Source organism: Drosophila mauritiana, chromosome 3R (genome assembly GCF_004382145.1).
Source record: "Drosophila mauritiana strain mau12 chromosome 3R, ASM438214v1, whole genome shotgun sequence".
Lineage (NCBI taxonomy): Eukaryota > Metazoa > Arthropoda > Insecta > Diptera > Drosophilidae > Drosophila > Drosophila mauritiana.
Genome location: NC_046670.1, coordinates 27,613,565 through 27,631,554, shown reverse-complemented (window position 1 = coordinate 27,631,554; position 17,990 = coordinate 27,613,565). Strand labels below are relative to the sequence as shown.

The following is a 17,990-nucleotide window of genomic DNA, read 5'->3' as shown; positions in this document are numbered from 1 at the left end:
ATTAAAAAAAATAATTTTTTTGGTTAGCAGGCCAAGGTGTAATGTCTAAAGTGAACTTTAGAAATGAAATAGACAGCATGTAAAAATTATAGTACGTTTAGATGGAACTTGATAACACGAATAAATGGAATAAAAATCCCCCATCTACCTTTGAGTTGAATTAGCTTTGGCGTTTGTTTACTAAATATGAAATGTTTATTTAATATCCCATATTAATTTACAATAATATTTACATGTTAAGCGGTACAAAATGCGATATTTCCAAGTAAACCACAACATATTTGCTAACAATCGGGAATGGCGGGTGGCTAGCTACGCAGATTGATTTGATTAGACTACAGATACAAAGCTGGTTATGCAGAGGCTTATCACAAAAAAAAAGGAATATTCTGTACAGGCAGGTCTGGGTTATAAATCTCTAAGGGATTACAATATGTCTGAATCGATCGATCCGATCCGCCGATCATTTAAAACATCCAATTGTCGAATTTCCCGCGACGAGTTTGCTTGCTGTTTGAAAAAGAGATTTTATCAAAAGTGTTAGTTTATTATCTGGGCTTAGATATGTGGATTCTCTACATCGCTAACTATCTATATCAGTCATTTAGAAGAAATAAAAGCATAATCACATCGAAATAAGAAAATGAAAAACATTCAGAAAACATTGAAGTATTTATTTGCATTATTTATTGGTATTGCTTAAGTTTTAGGCATCATCATCGACTCCATCGAACTTTGTATGTTTCTCTCTCGTTAGGTATATAGTTTATAGTACAGTTTACTCATAACTTTAATACATCTTTAAAAAATAATCATAAATCGAATAAACAAAACAAATCGCAATCGAAAGCAGCTAAAAGAAATCACACCCTTTTGCTCTTCGGAATGTACGAGTGTATAAAAAATACTTATCGAAATTATCAGATATACAGGGGAATACAAAGTATTGTAGCGAAAAACAAAACGGTTTTGGCATGCAAAAACGATTGATCGCTAGTGGTTTTGGATAGATCATTCTGGTATATAAGTACAGAACACAGAGTACAGATATTTGGGATTGTCTTGGGTTCGGTCTCTACTCTACTACGTTCTACGCTTTTAGGCCTGGGTATATTGTAGAGTTCAGCACACGCTAAAAATCAAGGATTCAAAAGCTAGCTAAAAGGCGATTCAACTAGGCTCAAACTTGCGTCACGCACTGCGCGTATTTGTCCAGTTCGCTCCTCAAAATCTTGACGCGTTCAGCTTCCGATTTCAGGGCATTCACCAGCTCCTCAATGGTTCGCTGTTGGTTTAGCACCAGCCCTTCCAGCTTATCCACCCGTTGCTCCAGCTGGGCCACCCTTGAGGAACTGGCGTCCTGGTGGTTGTTCAGCTGGTTGGAGGGCTTCTCCTCCTGGGACTGCGAGCTGCTGGCATTGGAGCTCTTTACCAGAGGCGAAACACTTCGTTGATTCCGTATAGCTAGACTGTTTGGCCTTGTGGCTCTCGTCTCCTCGTCGCTGCTGGCGGTTTGAACTTTGGCAGCCGACAAGCTGCGCGACATGATGGCATCGTTGGTGGTGGTGTGGGAGCTACTGGTGATCACCGAGCTGCTGGTCGTTGAGTTCTCCACAAACATGGAGGAGGTCACCGCTGAAGATTGCACTTTCGTTGTGGTACTGCTGCTATTGCTGCTGACAGCTTGCTCGGCTGCAAATAGTTTGGAGGTCCTTTCGGCCACCGAAGCTCCTCGTGGCTCCACACTGGGTGAGGTCTTTTTCCTGGTGACCTGCGAGGCCTTCAGCTCCTCCATCCAGGGCGCCTTTTTCTTCTCCCACTCACGTGGTTTCGGTTTGGCCAACTGTGGTTCCTCGCCGGTGGAATTGTCATCAGAAGTCTTTCCACCAGCACCGCCATCTTCACTCAGCTCACTGGCACTTCCTGCTCCACCGGATCCTGACATTCCACTGCCATTTACATATACGGAATTGTTATTGCTTTCGCCCAGCACATTGATAGCCGCCGATGGTGGACGTCTCTTTGGCGCCTTGACCCGTCCTTGCCGCATATCCGTAAGTATGGAAGCCCTCTCCACGCGATCGAAGTCTGTATCCTCCACTGCAATCGTGGCAGCTCTCCGGATAACTACATTGCCAGCTGCTCCAGATTCTGGCAGTTGATTAGCACCTGAAAGCATCTTGCTGGCCGCAAGACCATCCGCCAAATCATGGGACACGGCAGTGGTGAGCTTTCCATCGGTATTCTTTTTCTTGCCACCCAAAAGGTTACCTGCGATTGAAAGATAAAATATTAGCATTGTTTTAAGGATTTCTGACACCTCCGCTGCATCGTTGGAGTCTACTGTACAGTACTCACCAGTCACAGGAACTCCGCCGGTGGGAGTTTTCTTGAGCGGCACACTGGGCTTCTTGCTGAGCACCGGCGGTGGTGGCGACTTGACCTTCTCGTCCAGCATGTTCTCCATGGACCTGCTCACTGATGATGAGGTTAGTCCAGTGGCTACTGTGGTGGCTGAGGAGGTGGTAGCACTGGAGGTGCTGCTCCGCTGCTGTCCAATGGCCACTGATGCTCCCACTCCAGGTGGCTTGGTCAAGTCCAGGTTCTTGTTCTCCAGGGATTTCCTTTGGGCAGCCACATTGCCGGTGGGCAGGCCCGTTTCACTAAGGATATCGTTCAGGGAGTCACGGGATCCAAAGCTCTCCTTGCGACCCGCCGAAGAGGAAGCCGTGGTGGTGCTGCTGGAGGTGCTGTTGCTGCTGCTCCCGGTCTTCTTGATGTACACCTTCGATGTGGTGGAGGAACTGCCTCCGATCTGCTCCTTCTGCTGCTGCGTGGTCACCGAGGTGGTGCTGGAATTGCTTGAGTTCGTTGTGGTCATGTGGCTGCTGGTGCTGGCGGTGTTGCTGACCTTCCTCTGATTCTGCGTAATCTGTGTGGCACTCGGTGGCTCGTTGATCGGTGCAACTGGAAAATTGGCAAACAACGTCGAAGATTAGTTACATTGGACACAATTAGCACCTACAAAATGACATGCAAACATTCAACTTTGTTTACCAACAGTAGAAATCGATTAAAATGCACAGCTGTCAAGGTTTTTCGTATTAGATTTCGAGTTGAAAGATTTAAGATAACCAAATTTAGTGATATTTTGTTTGTAAATTATAACCAATATCATTCTTTTTGTATCTTTTAGCCGATATCCACTGCCATTCGGTATTCAGTATTCGAGTTCGGATGAGGTGGTCCATGACTAACCATCCCGCTTCAGAACAGCTGAGCACCGAAACAACTTGAAACTGGTTTCTGGCAACTTGTTGCTAAATGTCAATAAAACTAATGTGGAAACGCTCAGGGAAATACTCGTACAATAGAAAAACAAACGAAAGCCGAACCATAACTCAAGTTTGAAGCCGAATCAGAGGCGTAGGAGAGGATCAAAGCGGGCTAAAATAGCAAACGACATAAATAAACGCCAATAAATGGCTGTGATGACAGAAGCCAAATCAAACCAAACCAAGCCAAACCGAACCAAAACCGAAAGGCAACGAAAACTATTGAGTAACAACTTAAAATGTGTAAAGGTCAGACCCAAAGAAATGGCAATAGCCAACCGGAAAGAGCAATCTAAAGATCAGGCAACGAACTGGAAATGCCCTTCAAAAAATAAACGAACTTCAAAACTAAATGAAACTGATAACTACTAGGTGATTTGATACATATTTTCTCAACTAAATATGTAAGTTCAGCAGCTTGTAATCAAAAGTGTAGTTAACAGGAATTACCAACTCATGCCAAATGATATTAGTCGTGTTCTGTTTTCAGTTCTTAAAGAAATGAGATTTATAATCGTATATCTATGCATGTATTTTTGTTATTTATGGCAAGATCGCCATATTACCCATTAATAAAAAATTTTAACGGTTCCTCGTCGAAGCCAAGATTGACTAAAGCAATCATCTCTAATTATAATCTCACTTGTTCTGCTGATGTCATATCTACTACACATCAGATTCTCCATGTTTATTAGCGTTTTTTTACAAAATTCAACCTCAAGTGTGCCCAAATTTAGACACAGCCCATCAATCTTTTGATTCCCACGGACAAGCCAATGTACCCAAAATCCAAAGAGGCATAATGGTAACCGACCAAAGAATTGGCTTTGTCATGCTCGAATTTCTAAATAAAGGTGACCGAAAAGAAAAGCGCTCGGCCCAACGACTTTCACTGCTTTTAATGACAAAAACGGAGCGAAATAAAATTTGCCATAAAAAAAAGAGCAGCGCGAATTTGATATTTTCTAGCATTGAGTAATTGAGCGTTGGGTGATTGTCATTATGATGGCGGCTGTGCGGTTTTTGCTTTTTTTTTATTTTTACGGGTTCGTAGCCAAAGGCAGTATATACACACGCATTAGCACGCACACCTCAACACTGGCAAATCGAAAGACTTAAGCAACGAACGCGACTTAATGATGACTTTGAATCCGAGACACGCAGCAAATTATAATCATTAATTTACACCTGACTGACACACAAACCATAATTAGAAAAGCGCGCGCCCAAACAGTTTTTCCCCTTTCCCAAACCGAAGAAAGCTTCTTGGCCATGTGGCAGAAAAACATGACGAATGCAATTGCACACCAACTGGCTAAAAGAAGCAATAAAGAAAGCCGCAAGAACTGTAACTGTAACCGTAGCACACGCACCACGGCGAGCCAAGAAAAATGATTACCGATTACTCCTCGCCGTTTTGCCGCGACGACGAAAATATTTCAATAACGTAAATGGTCAAGAAATCACAGCGTACTGACTTGGCCCGAAAGGTAAACAAAAACGCTGGCGAAGGTACCAAAATGTTGAGAGCGGCGTGATTTTTGTTTTGCCTGGTTTTTGTGCCTCTCGGCTCTCTGGCAACTTTGTTGATGAACTAAAACAAAGGGGCTGGGCCCCCAAAAGGCGGGAATCCCAGATAAACGCTGCTAATGAAGATGATCATAATGATCTGCAAAGAGACTTTCAGCTAAGAGAGCGCAGCACAAAAGAGCTGCCAACCGCAGAGAGACACGTTAAGTCGAAGAAACGTAGCACAAAACCAGTTACGGCCAACTGTTGTTTATTTTAATGATGTTGCTGCTGCTCAAGTGTCGAAGGTGGTTGGTGGTTGGTTGGTTGGTTAAAAAAGACAAAAAGCAAAAACTGCGACGTTGACAAAAGCAAAAATTAAATGCCAAGCATAATTTTGCTAAGCTCGAAGCCAGCAGCTTGGAATTCCGCCGCCGACCGCAAAGTATGCTGCGAAATAATTTGTATTAATTAAGTATAATATTTCAACTTTTCCCAAACAACAAATTGCAAAGTGTTCGAGGCGGGGAATGCGGGGAACCTCTTCTTTTTTCGCGCAAACAAAGCGAGGAAAACTGCGCAAACAAAACAAACAAGTTTTTCGGTCGCCCATGCAAATGACAAAACAAACTCTTTGGCATTCAGCAAAACAAACATGCACCGCAAATTGAACAGAAAGACCGATCGAAAACAAAGCGCTTTGATTGGGTTTGGACCGCTTCCAGCTCCCCTGCCACGCCTTTCTCCGCGGTGCAGCCCCCTCTTTTCCACGCCTTTGGCATCTCGACTGCCACAGAAAGCCAAATAAATAAACCAATGCAGCGAAAGATGAGAGCAGCAGCCAAAATAATGTAGATTATATAGTAGTAAATAATAGATGGTCTCTTGAATTCAATGTTAAAAAGAAAAATAAAAGAAGTTACTAAATATTAAAGATGCACTTAGATTCTCTGCATAGATAACTGAATATCCGAATCACAAATATAAATAATCACAAAAGTGCTAGCTATATATTTACACTATACATCTAAATTATATTATCTGCTTTCAAAATATTACTAAATAAATACATTGCAATAGTGAAAATGTAAATTTAATACTCCAATCCTCTTATCAACATACCCTCGATCAGTGAAATAGAGTAAACAACTAAGCAAAGCATAAATCATAGAAATTATGAGCAGAGAAGGAAGAGGGGCGTTCAAAGCCGCACAATTTTCCATTTCACACAAGAAACGCCTCAAGGAGGCACCAACCGAGCCGGCAGAGAAAGGAAAATGAAAAGTGGCCGAAAAAAGTAAGGAAAAACAAGAAAAGCCAAGAGCCCGGAGGAAATTCGGGGAGGGGAGGAGGTGTTCACTCTGCGGCTGCCTACTGGAAAAACTCGTTTACATACAAATCGTGGTGATAAAGCTGGCCATACGCGCGCCCAAGAACTCGAAAGAGCCGCCTCGCTGCGTCCGCCGTGGAGTACGGACCCCATCTATAATTCCGGACCCGGATCCGGCTCCCGTTCCGCCCCTGGGCCGGGTGCGTGGGCGTGGCCGTGGCAACGGTGGAGCTGCTGTTGCTAATGCACCGGATTTCGTGTGTTTTGTGTTTACAGTGTTGCAGTTTCATTTATTAAAGACCCAAAATCGTAGAATCGTGGTGGAAAGATAAATAGGAGCAGAATAAATAGGGGAGTAGAGAAAGAGAAACGTGTTGAGGAAAATTACAGAGAGGAAGACCAACGGGTTGGAGTCATAATATACAAAATATGCGAGTGGAGTGGATACATAAAACAAGAGATAGAGTACAAGTAGATAGGAGAAAACGTAAACAAAATTTCCCATAACCAAGTCATAAAAACTGGGAAAACGAACTTGAAGATGTGGTTAACCGAAACATTTTTAATGGTTTAATTGAATGTGGTGCGTGGTGCATGAGGTGCGTGTAATGAATATGTTTCCGATGTGCCAGCGACTCAATTGGGAAAACTAGCCATAAAATTAATCTAAACTTTATCCCATTAGCTACTGTCTTTTGATGTCACTGTAGCCAATGTTAGCTGGACTATATATGTATATGTGAAAAATTCCCTATTTACAAGGAAAGTAGTTTCCCTGACTTTAATGATCCCTGTGGCCCACTAGTAAATTGCATTGCTACATTGTTTACCATTAAAAAAATAACCTGCAAAAAACTTTAAAACCAAACATTAGACAACCAATTTACGGCGCGCCTATCAAAAGCTCCGTACACAAATCCTTTGTTAAATATAATGCCATTACGCATCGGCAATAAAGTTTATCTGATTCATATGCGCCGGAGGCAATTAAGTCATCTACAAATTTTGCACAGACGATGAAAACCAACGATCCGAAAGATATGCAGCGGGTGGAGGAAGTCGGGGAGGGAGTGGCTGGCTGGTGTCTTTTCTTTTAATTAATTCAATTACCAAACGAACAACAAACGTTTATTGACTTTGATCCCCGCTACGTCACGACAACAATTTCGAAGTCTAACGACTTGCGCTTTACAGCCGATGCGTTGGGAAATTGCCGCCAATTAAGAGGGGGAAAATGCATTGATGAGAGGTGGAGACTCTTGATGACAACAAACTTGACAGACCGAAATCAAAAATGCGATGTGATTGAGAGAGAAAATCGGTGAAGCGGTTGAAAATCCTTGGTGAAAACTCACCTTCCGAGGGTGCCAGCATTTTGACAAAGTTGTCGGGAAAGACGCCCACTTTGCCGCGGATTTCTCCTTTCCACCAGCCCTTATCGGGCAGTTCCGTGCTGATAACTGCGATTATGTCGTCCACCTTCAGCTCCAGTTCATCGTCGTTCTGCGGGGCGTAGGGGAACTCCACCCGGCAGAACTCCCGCTGCGGCTTGGGCGGCAACATGGGCACTGCTGCCGCTGGCGCCGCTGCTCCTCCTCCAGCTGCTGCTCCCGATCCCGAAACTATGGCCGCCGGCTCCGCTGGAGCAGATGCTGCTGCTGCAGTTGCCCTGCTCTTGGTTGCCTGCTTAGTTGTGGAGGTGGAGGTGCTGGTGGACGCAGGAGGCACTGCTCCGCCGGTTGGTACTGTGGATGTGGCTGCCACATTGGCCACATTGGCCGCCTTGGACGTCAGCGCCGATGTGGTCACGGTGGCGCCAATTGTCGGTGGCCGTTTGGAGGCCAAAACGGGAGACGGCTCGATATGTTGCACAAAGTTCGATGGGAAGACGCCGACTTTGCTGCGCAGACGACCGCGCCACCAGCCTTCCTCGACCTAAATGAGAAAACAGAGTGAAGCAGAATTGAGTGAAATGAACAGACTGAAACCAAATGTACTGCACTGCGAGAAAGCACCGAATGTTCTTACAAGCGCCAAAGCTAAATTTGCATTTAATTCATATGTCAAAAACAAAAAATATCAAACAATCAAGAGCTTTGGAATTTGTTAACATTTGCACATCGCGATGAAGATGTTGCTTAATAAGTGGGTGGTTCTTTCTCTCAGTGCGCAACGAATTTCAATTTCTATTGGCCCAATAGGTTAAATGGGGGTAGCAAGCCACCCCCATCCCCCCCGTTACCCTGCGTGTACGCACCTCCCCTAGGAATTCAATGACATCACCCACGGCCAACGTCAGTTCGTCGTCGTTGACTTGTGTGTAGCTATAGATGACTTTGCAGCGGCGATTCGATGTCGCGGATTTGTCCCTGAATTTGGAGAAGCGAAACAACATGTAAAATCAGCTATTGCGTCATTTGAAAGTGTTCTAAGTGGACGAACCTCAGCTGCACAGCGGCGCCTTCCTCGATGTGGTCGCCACTGCCAGTGGTTCCGTTGCCATTGCTGCTGACTCCGGACTCCAGCACGCGCACAAAGTTATCCGGAAACATCCCCGTGACGCCGGAGGCCTTCAGGGTGCCCTGCCACCAGCCGCCGGGCATCTGCTTGATCCGATGGATGATGGCACCTTTCTGGAGATCCAGCTCGTCCGGCTCCTTGGCCGCGTACTCGTATTCGACTATTGCACAGACTGGAAGGAAAAAGATCGGTAAATAAAAATGGCTTATTAAGACCAGTTCATACTTCTTATTTAGCTTTTTTATAACTAGTTGCGGCAGACTAATAAAAATTAACAAAAATGTTAAAAGCAAGCTTGCTAGTACTATTGTGGCCTAGAAATTGTAAACAGATATCAGGACACAGAGTAAACCGAGTCGCAAAATGAGTTACCCAATTATGGCATAAAACGCTGACATGTTTGTGCAGATATGCGAAATAGTATCGGGTTGCGCAACTTTTAACCTACTCTAATGCCCATCCATATACACAAATATACTCAACCCCCTTCTCAAACGTGACATTTGTCTTTTGCTTTTCCCGTTTTCGGCTGCTCGATGCCGCTGAAAAAGTAAAAGTTACATGACACTCCATCTATGGCACGGGAATAACAATTTCTGTCGTGGGCGATGACAAATCACGGATCGTGCTCTGGGACTCCATCCACATCCACATCCATCCATCAATCAAACAATCTGTCGTAAATGGGTCACCAAGTACTTGGCACTGCGGCATTTTCCCGGACCATGATTTCAAATCTCAGCTAGAATGGAGTCATCCAGTGGCAGTGCATGAGATTATCTTAAGACTGTCTTAAGATGTATGTTAAAACAATTTAAGAACTAGGTGTCTGGCAAGCCTAGTAATAAGTATTATTACTGCTAATGTAACTTTAGTTTACTTCGGAGATAATCCATCTGCAACATCCCTATAAAATCTTCAAGCATTATCGAGAAAAGCTACTTATTACGAAAGCGTTTTAATGCAAAGCTATTTGGTTTCAACTTTGAATGTCCATTAAACTAGTCGCATTAACAAACTTAATCATCAGCAAAGCGGACAGAACACAATTTTTCATGACGCATGTCGAAAACAATGAGACCATGACTGACTGACACTTTATTAGAAACCAGTCTTATAAACTATATTTACCACGAGTCGCAGAAGGCGACAGCTTGAAAATGTAAATGAAAAAAAACTTAAATAGCCGCAATGCTGAGCTTATTTGGCTTTTGGAGGTTGCTGCCCCCGCACGATTGACTCAGTTTTTAAATGTTTCTTGTTTTTCTCGAGTGTTTGGATGCCGTGTCAAATTTTGGATGGGTTTTGTGAGTGATGGAAATACCCTCTATTGGAGAACGAAAGACTGAGCTATGTCAATAACTTGGTTTATTGAATGGTAAGAGTATCGAAGCCCCTTCAGGAAACCTGAAATGCATTGGAAACACTTATTGGCTTAGAAGAGGAAAGAAGCAACCGAAGAGGGCCACAAATAAACAAACATGATAATAAATTCCTGGGCTACGTGATGTCATTTAGATCAACACTTTATATATGGGTCAGTTCATAGAGGGGAATTCGCCGTCTAGTTCCAGCCAACTCATCAGAACTCGATGAGTAATGTGCGAAGGAAAACTGAAAATTGTCATCGGTTGGCCAACGTTTAATGGGCGTAAAGCCAGCAATTGGAGTTGATCGCTTGATGGCATTAAGGCGGCTCGAAGTGCTTTCCATTTTCCGCTCGTTTCAAATCAGCTCTTAACATTTCTTTCACTGACAGGCGTTTCGGGGGATTTTGGCGGAGGGGGGGACTTGCGATGGGGCCACCAGCATTGAAGTGGCTGCCAATCGTTATCCAAAGCAGTTTCGTCAACAGCGCACAGTAGTAATTTCACTCCAGTTAAAGTCGCCGAGCCCGTCTGAGATCGAGATCCGGTGATGAAGTGGCAAAAGTGCTGCAGCCACGCACCGCAATAACAACAAATGGACAGACAGTCGGACGGAAGCATCAAAGACTTTGGGGAAAAGCTTGAAAAGCAAAAGACAACTAACTGGGTATGGCACTTAGATTCTGATGCAATACCAGGTAAGCACTACATTTGAATGTGAGAGAGTTAGATGCTTAACAAGTAAATCAAACATTCTTTGCAAGCTCCACTTAAATCAGAATTTAAAATATTTAGGACAAAAGAATTGAGTATAATTATGAATGTAGAAATCAATGCAATGACATATTTGATAAATGCAATGACATCGTGTCACGGTTGCATCGCCACCAAGAGCCAATTTGTGTCTAGGCTGAGTATCTGAGTATCTGAATGGCCAAGTATTTGAGTATCTCAGATACTGTTTCTCCAGACACACTGCTTAACCTACGCGACTGTAAAAGGCAAACAAAGCGACAGCCAAATGAACCTTTAATGCGGTTTTTGTTTTTCAAACTTTTTCATCTTCCTCTCTGGCGATTTGCTGCCGCTTTCCTCTTTGTTTTCGCTCATACGCTCATATGTACGCTTGAATAACAATAATAAGCGACCGCAAAGCGCGCTGAATGAGTGGAAAGAATGGAGGAGAGTGTTGAAAGAGGGCCTAGAATGGGCGGTATGCAGCAGCGAAATGAGCCGCGTCTGGAAAAGCTGCACGGCGAGGAAAATAAATTAAAAGGGCTATGCAATTTATTAATGTAAAAACAATTTATAAACCATGAATCTAGATGGGGTTCCAAGGATATCCTTAGGTATCCCTATGCTGGACTGAAATAGGACGAGATTTGGCCGATTTTCCAACACTCTCATACTTGCATTAGATAGGTTTCAAATATTTATGCTGCAGAATTAATCCAATTTCTTGCTGTGTAACAAAAATGGTGAAAATCGGGCGCCAAGTGGTGGAAAGCGAGGAAACGCGCTGCATAGTCGTGAGAAAAGCCTGATGAAAGAGCCGAGAGCCGAATGGGAAAACCCAATGTGTAAATGTGTCAAAAGCGGAGAAAATCGCATGACAGCCACAGCCGCCATCTGTCGCCGCCAGAGGGCGTGCTGGTCGTCACGGACATGTGGGTGTTTGGTGCATTCATTTGTTGCCTTGCAACTTGGACATATCTGCGATCATTACGATATCGGGTTTTGTTGTGAAGTCAGCTTCCCCCAATGTCAAACAGCACATCATGTCGGCCATAAAGATATGCAAATCGGTTACTGGATAGTTAAAAATATGGCTCGAAAACAGCTGAAGGTACGAGGTGTTATTAAACAGCCGAACTACGACTTTATTATACCCTACAAGATGGTTCTTTTTGTACAATCTGGTATACCCACACACTTTACATTCAAATGAAAAATAAAGTAATTTTTAGCTGGCTCCCCTCCCCTGCCCCTCATCCGCATTCTCCCCCTATATGCATGAAGTTCAACTGATGCATTCAAGAGATTGCAGAAACGGTTGAGCTCCACATATAATATGTAAAATATAACCTGTAACCGGTTCAGATGAGCAGCTGCACTTATTTGTTGGCGGCCAGAGTCCCCAAAGTTCCGTTCAAAACAAACACCTTCAACAAACACCTCCCCCTCCAGTTGACACCACCCCCTCCGACCCACGACCCACCCACCCCGTTTGAGGTGGGCAAACAAGAACATGCTAATTGGTTTAACTATCGGTTTTGGTTGCCTTTGAAATTCGGTTTTGCTTGGCTTGTCTTTGGCACAGAGAAAAATCAATGAAAACTACAAAGATATGAATTTAAATTTTTCTTTTTTTTTACTACTCAACTAACATTAAACAAGAATCTATATGTAACCTATACAAACACAAGGCATAGATATGTTGTACAGACATATATTTTAATTCTGAATCAACATTTTTTCCCAGTGCATTCCTTTCAAAGGTGAGATGTTGATGGTGGGGGAGAGATGCCATGAACCGTAAACGGTAAATTGCCTTTGCGTGAGTTCGACTTTTAAATATGCAAGTCCACGGGTTTCAGCGGTCTTAAGAGGGGAGAAGCCAAAAAAGGGGTTATCCCCATGCATAAGTGAGTGCAGATATAGTGAGTTAATGGAGCTGACCTGTCTGACTGCTTGTTTTCATCGGGGGGGCGGGCTTCCAACTGGAAACTGGCATGACCCGGTTAAAAGTTTTATTCCTCCTATTTGGGCCAACGAGGGGGTTTAAGTGCTAAGGGGCAGGCACAGAGGGCCTGGATATTGATTGGCAAGTATTTAATCAGCCTGGCACAGTAAAAACCAATAATTTTATACAATATTTAATAGTCGCATGTAGGTATACGATTTTTGAATCCAAGATCCACCGAAAATCTCGGCGGATGAAATTCTCAGAATCATTGCTTTTGAATCGTGCATGACTGAACATAAAGAAAAACACCCTTCTGTCTGAGCAGCAGCTGCCAATTTGTAAAGGTCTTAGGTCATTTGCCCACCCTTACTATAATTACTTTGTATGCAAGTCAGGAACTTAGCTTCAAAATCAATTCCAGAGCACACGAGAAAGCGACAAAAATGGCTGTCGCCCAGGAGCCCAAAGTCACTTTTCCATTGCCCACCCAGGTGACCTTGACTTATGAGCTTTGCGAAAGCAATTGCTCAAGTTCAAGGCCGCACATTGCGTGTGAAAAGCAGAGGCAGCAATCTAATTCGCTTGTCGCCAAATGCGAGTTGCATTTCAATTGGTCTTAATTGGGGGATGCACACAGAAAGAGATCCCTGCTGCGGGCTAATTATGACCCCTACATGCAGTAAACTCTCCGTAAACATTTTGTGAATCACTGCTATCAGAGTGCCAAAAACCAATGATAAGCCAGGGAAACGACCCTTATCGCCACAGTGGAAAACTGAAGAGCGATAAACAAAGAGTGGCATTAACATTCGGTTTCGATTAAGTCATGGCCGGAGGTGTCGTCATTGACACGCGTTTTTTGAAAAAAAACGCGTTCCATTTGAAAATGGAACTGGAAAAATGTCAAGATGGTGTCAAAATAAAGCCAACCAAAATCGGAAAAAAATAATGGTAAATGTAATAAAATTTCTTGTTTGGAAAAACATCACTGAAAGTACCAAACCCCCTTTATTACATCATCTCCAAAGTAATACGAAAGTTCTTCCAAAGGCTTCGCTCTTCAGAAATTCTCCTCCAGTGTAAACCCTCTTTCCACTTGACCATCATTTGAATGCATTTCCATTTCAATTCAGCGCGGCAACCGAAGCATGGAAAAGCTGAACAGCGCAGGTTTCAATTGAAAAGTCGTGCCCCGCCCCCCTTTTCCGGGTTTCCCCCACCGCCCATGTGATTCGTGTGGCAATATGTGGCGGCGATCGCTGCTTGATTCCGATGAGTTTACGATGGAAAGTGTTTAGGAGCAGAGCGACCATCCATCCATCCATCTATCGGCAATTGCAGCTGATGAGTTGTGCATTAGCCAAATGAAACGGGGAAAATAAGTGGAAACGAGCAGCTGGAGGTCAAGAGAGTCCAGCTGATTGCAGCGGCTTTTCCGAGTAGTTTTGGGTTAATTTTTCATAGCTTTATTTGAACGACAGTGGAGATCATTGGTGGCTTAGTATTTACTCAAGAACTGCAAACAAAGCTAGATAGACGGAATGTTTGGGGAGCCCGACTGCACTTAATCCACTCGAAGGGCCATTAGAAACGGGGCCTTGGAGTTCATTGGGGTCTTATCAGTTCATTGATATGGAATGCTTTATAGTTTAAACGAAGAGGGGAACCCGCATATTTTCGCTCCAAACATAAAGATAAACGGAAAGAGGCCCAAGGCAATTCAAGTTGATTTCCAGATCGCAGAACAAACATTTCATGCACTTGGCTTACATTTTTTGATAGTTTCAATGGAATCCGAAGTCAGGGACGGAAGCATATATTAGGAATTGAGCAAGAGCAAGAGAACTCATATCTCTGCTTCTCTATTACTCCCTTCCCTACCCCATTTTGATAAGCGAGGCCAGCAAAAGTCTGAGGAACGGCGATAAGATAGGCGAAAAAGCCATCTAAAACACAATTTTGCCATTCGAATTCGAGTCTGAGTCACCGCAGTCACAACTGTTGAATGCACTCGACCAGCAAAAAGTGAAAAACACAAATACAAATACAAATAAAAATAAAAACAAAAACAAAATTAAGCTCGAAAAGTACAACGAGAAATAATTGAAAACAAAAACGATGAACTTTCGTTGCCAGTTTTTACTTAGTTGATTAGCACTCTTAGCAGAGCATATCCGGCCAAATTCATACTAAAAATGATTTTGTTTAAACAAGTGTATAGAAATGGCAATCTTGTGATGGTAAAACATCATAATTGGACAAATGTTCGTATCATAAATCAAATGAGTCACTAAGTTATATAGAGATAGAGAGTTCCCTTATGTCCTTAAGTCGCGATATTGTCATGAGCAATTCTGCGAATCCCAAGTGACTCATGGGCGATCCATCAGGTCTGGCCAAGTGGTGAACATAAGGGATTAGTGGGCAGAGAAGGAGTTCTATCTATGCGAAGTGGCTGGTGAGGGCGTGGTCCCATTCCCATTTCCAGCCCACGCCAAAGTCAATTACGGAATATAAAAATGCAGGCGTGGCATGGGCAATTTATTAAATTGTCAGGAAAGCTTTGGCGCGAGGAGTGCTGGAACCCCTTAGACATGGATATGATATGATGATGTGATAAGATAAAGGCCGAGCAAAATGCGGCAAATAAGAAATCCGATAAAATGTTTTCATTTGGCGATCCATTTGCTTTGACCATTGATTGCCATTGTTGCCCGTTTTCTGTTTTCTGTCCTCTGTTTTCCGTGTTTTGAGTTTTGTGTTGGCGTTACATAAACGCCGCTCGGAATCACTTAAAGCAGCGGAAGAAAGCAGCTTTGTTTGGGATGCAAATGTAGTAGATGGTTACACAGAGAGCTGGCCTTTCCATTGTCCGCCGTCCCATGGAAATTGTTCATCAAAAGAAATCAGAAATCTGAAATCATCAGTGAAACTGCTGCGGGTGCGGTGCATATTTTTTTTTTTTTGAGGCGCGGTCTTTCAATCAGCCTCCATTATCAGAAGGCAACATCACAGAGGCGAGGGCTCCTCAATCTTGGGCTCCATCCACAAAGAAGCCACCACAAGGTTGAAACTCACATTAAGATTTATTAATATTGTCTGGACTGAGCAGACTTCCGTGGTACGAGTAGTGCCTATCGATCCCGGATTATCTCTCCACGGAACCCACTGAACAGTAGCCAAAGGGTCAGCAAAGGGTCGGAAAACCCATACACCAGATAAGCTTGGAAAACACAAAGGAGGAGGCAAAGCATGATTACTATATTCCGATTTGATTTTGCTCGGGTTTCAAGGGTAAACAAATCAATTTGCAAGTAGCTTCAAAATGTTTAAACAACACTAAAAAACGAAAGCAAAACCTTACTTTATAACTCCATTTTTATATGAATAGTTGGCTGGCCAAAACACTTAATTAGCCCTCATTCAAAGGGCTTTACAAAAGAGTTAATTAAAATGCTAAAAAACCGCAATATTTTCATCGGATTTCGACCTGAATCAGAGGCTTTTTTTAGCTGACCCGGGCGAGAAGGAAAATATCCACTAATTTGCATCCCAGAACATTTGTTCTCCAATTCCCATTGTGAATTTGAAAAGTTTTCAGGGGGAAAATGAAATTGATGGCGGCATGAAGTCATCAAAACGCAGAAATTCTCATTTCAAATGCCTTTTCTTCGCCCGAAAACCGGTTCTCATACAAAGTGTTTTGTTTTAGCCCATGTTATATTTGTTTGTTGGCCAACTTTGGGTTTATTGCTGTAAAAATCGTGTTAAAAACAACAGGGCCTTAACAACGCCGTTAGTCAGTCAGGCGCATTTCCAGGGTATTCGATTCGAGTCAAGAGGAAAATGGAAAACCAAGTGTCCTTGGGTTAAGATGACACACCCACCCCGAAAAGCAACAAAAACAAGAGAAGAGTTTTTCGGGCGCACAAAATGCGAATGTGGCGAGCAAAGGCAGACGGCAAAAACAGGCGGGACCCACCCCGAAAAATAGGAAAGAAAAAAACAACAAAGTGGAAAAGGAACTGCAGTTTGGGTAGTTGAACGCGGGGTACCCTTCTTTAAAGGTGTGAAGAGAAGAAAGGTCTGGTGATAAGTTCCAAGAATCTACGATAAAATCTAGCTGGCATATAAGCAGTTATCTCCCAAATCTTCACATTGTATCAGTTGTTTTCGAAATATATTTATTTTATATCGCCTATCATAGCTTTTTAATCTTAAGGATACTAACTACTTACTACCTACTACTAATAGATCTTGTTATGGCTCAAATACCCTACTTTTCGGCGGGCATACTGGCTGCAGGAGCCAACTTACTGTTGTTTTCCATGACTGAAGCGATTCCTGGTGGCCAGCGCTTCCAGCAGGTTCAATGCACGCTGTGTTTTCTGTTTTTGGTTTCGTATCTTGAAGACGGGTTTATGAATCACGCGCGTTAACCGCGAAAAACGGAAGGTAGGAATTACCTAGAACTCTATATACACGAGTATTTCTCGACGTGTTTCTTTATTTTTTTTTTTTTTGTTTTTTTTTGACCCTGTTCTGCTCGCAGTTAAATTTCAACAAAGAGCGCGGGGGAAAGAGACGGGGCGCCCGTGCGAGCGAGAAGGGGCGAGCGCATTTAATTTCGCGTCACGTAGAATATTTTCCTTTTTTTGTTGATTTATTGCAGTTCCCTCTGCCGCTTTCGTTGCACTTTTCACTGCCCACCTTGCTTCGCTTCCTTTTCGGCTTCGCACTTCTTCTTATTCGCTGGCACGCACTTGCACTTCGGTTTGCTATCCACACCCATTCGCATGCACTCGATTCACTCCGCCTTTCCAGCGCGGCAGTGCGTCTCCGCTTCTCGCCACTCACTACTCACTTCCTCCGAATTAAATGCGCGTTTGCCACAAATAAACTGGCAAATAATCACAGCAAATCGCCAAACGAGCGAGCGAAACGCAAACACGCCGACGAACTCCCACTACAACTACAACAACCACAACAACCGTTCGCTGCGGCTGCGAGAGTGGGACCAGCGGCGGCTAGCGGCGAAATACTTAGCCCCTTTTGGCGCTAGCGGGGACGGCAACCACGGTTCGCGGCTCGGGTTGGGGTGTGCAGGGACTCCAACCCATTAGGGGTATTCCCCGGTAGGCCATTACTTTTAGCTATTTTTAAACTTTTATGATTAATTGCAGCAGAATGTTTGTAAATATTTTATATTACTAATTATATATATAATATAATTACTATTTTGC

General features: G+C 43.4%; 1 protein-coding gene across 2 annotated transcripts; it reads right to left on the bottom strand.

Annotated features, from left to right (window-relative positions):
- Positions 1 to 653: 653 nt before the first annotated feature.
- LOC117142854 (serine-rich adhesin for platelets) lies at positions 654 to 17,745 on the bottom strand. Of its 2 annotated transcripts, XM_033307094.1 has the most exons (6): positions 17,065 to 17,745; positions 8,617 to 8,866; positions 8,432 to 8,543; positions 7,530 to 8,109; positions 2,359 to 2,967; positions 654 to 2,271 (listed from the first exon to the last, which is right to left on the bottom strand). In XM_033307094.1, exons 1-6 carry the CDS (start codon positions 17,075 to 17,077, stop codon positions 1,181 to 1,183), a joined length of 2,655 nt encoding a protein of 884 aa, XP_033162985.1. In that variant the 5' UTR covers positions 17,078 to 17,745; the 3' UTR covers positions 654 to 1,180. The 2 variants fall into 2 exon arrangements, with proteins under 2 accessions (XP_033162985.1, XP_033162986.1); XM_033307095.1 differs by lacking the exons at positions 7,530 to 8,109; positions 8,432 to 8,543; positions 8,617 to 8,866; positions 17,065 to 17,745 and adding an exon at positions 4,735 to 4,750.
- Positions 17,746 to 17,990: the final 245 nt, after the last annotated feature.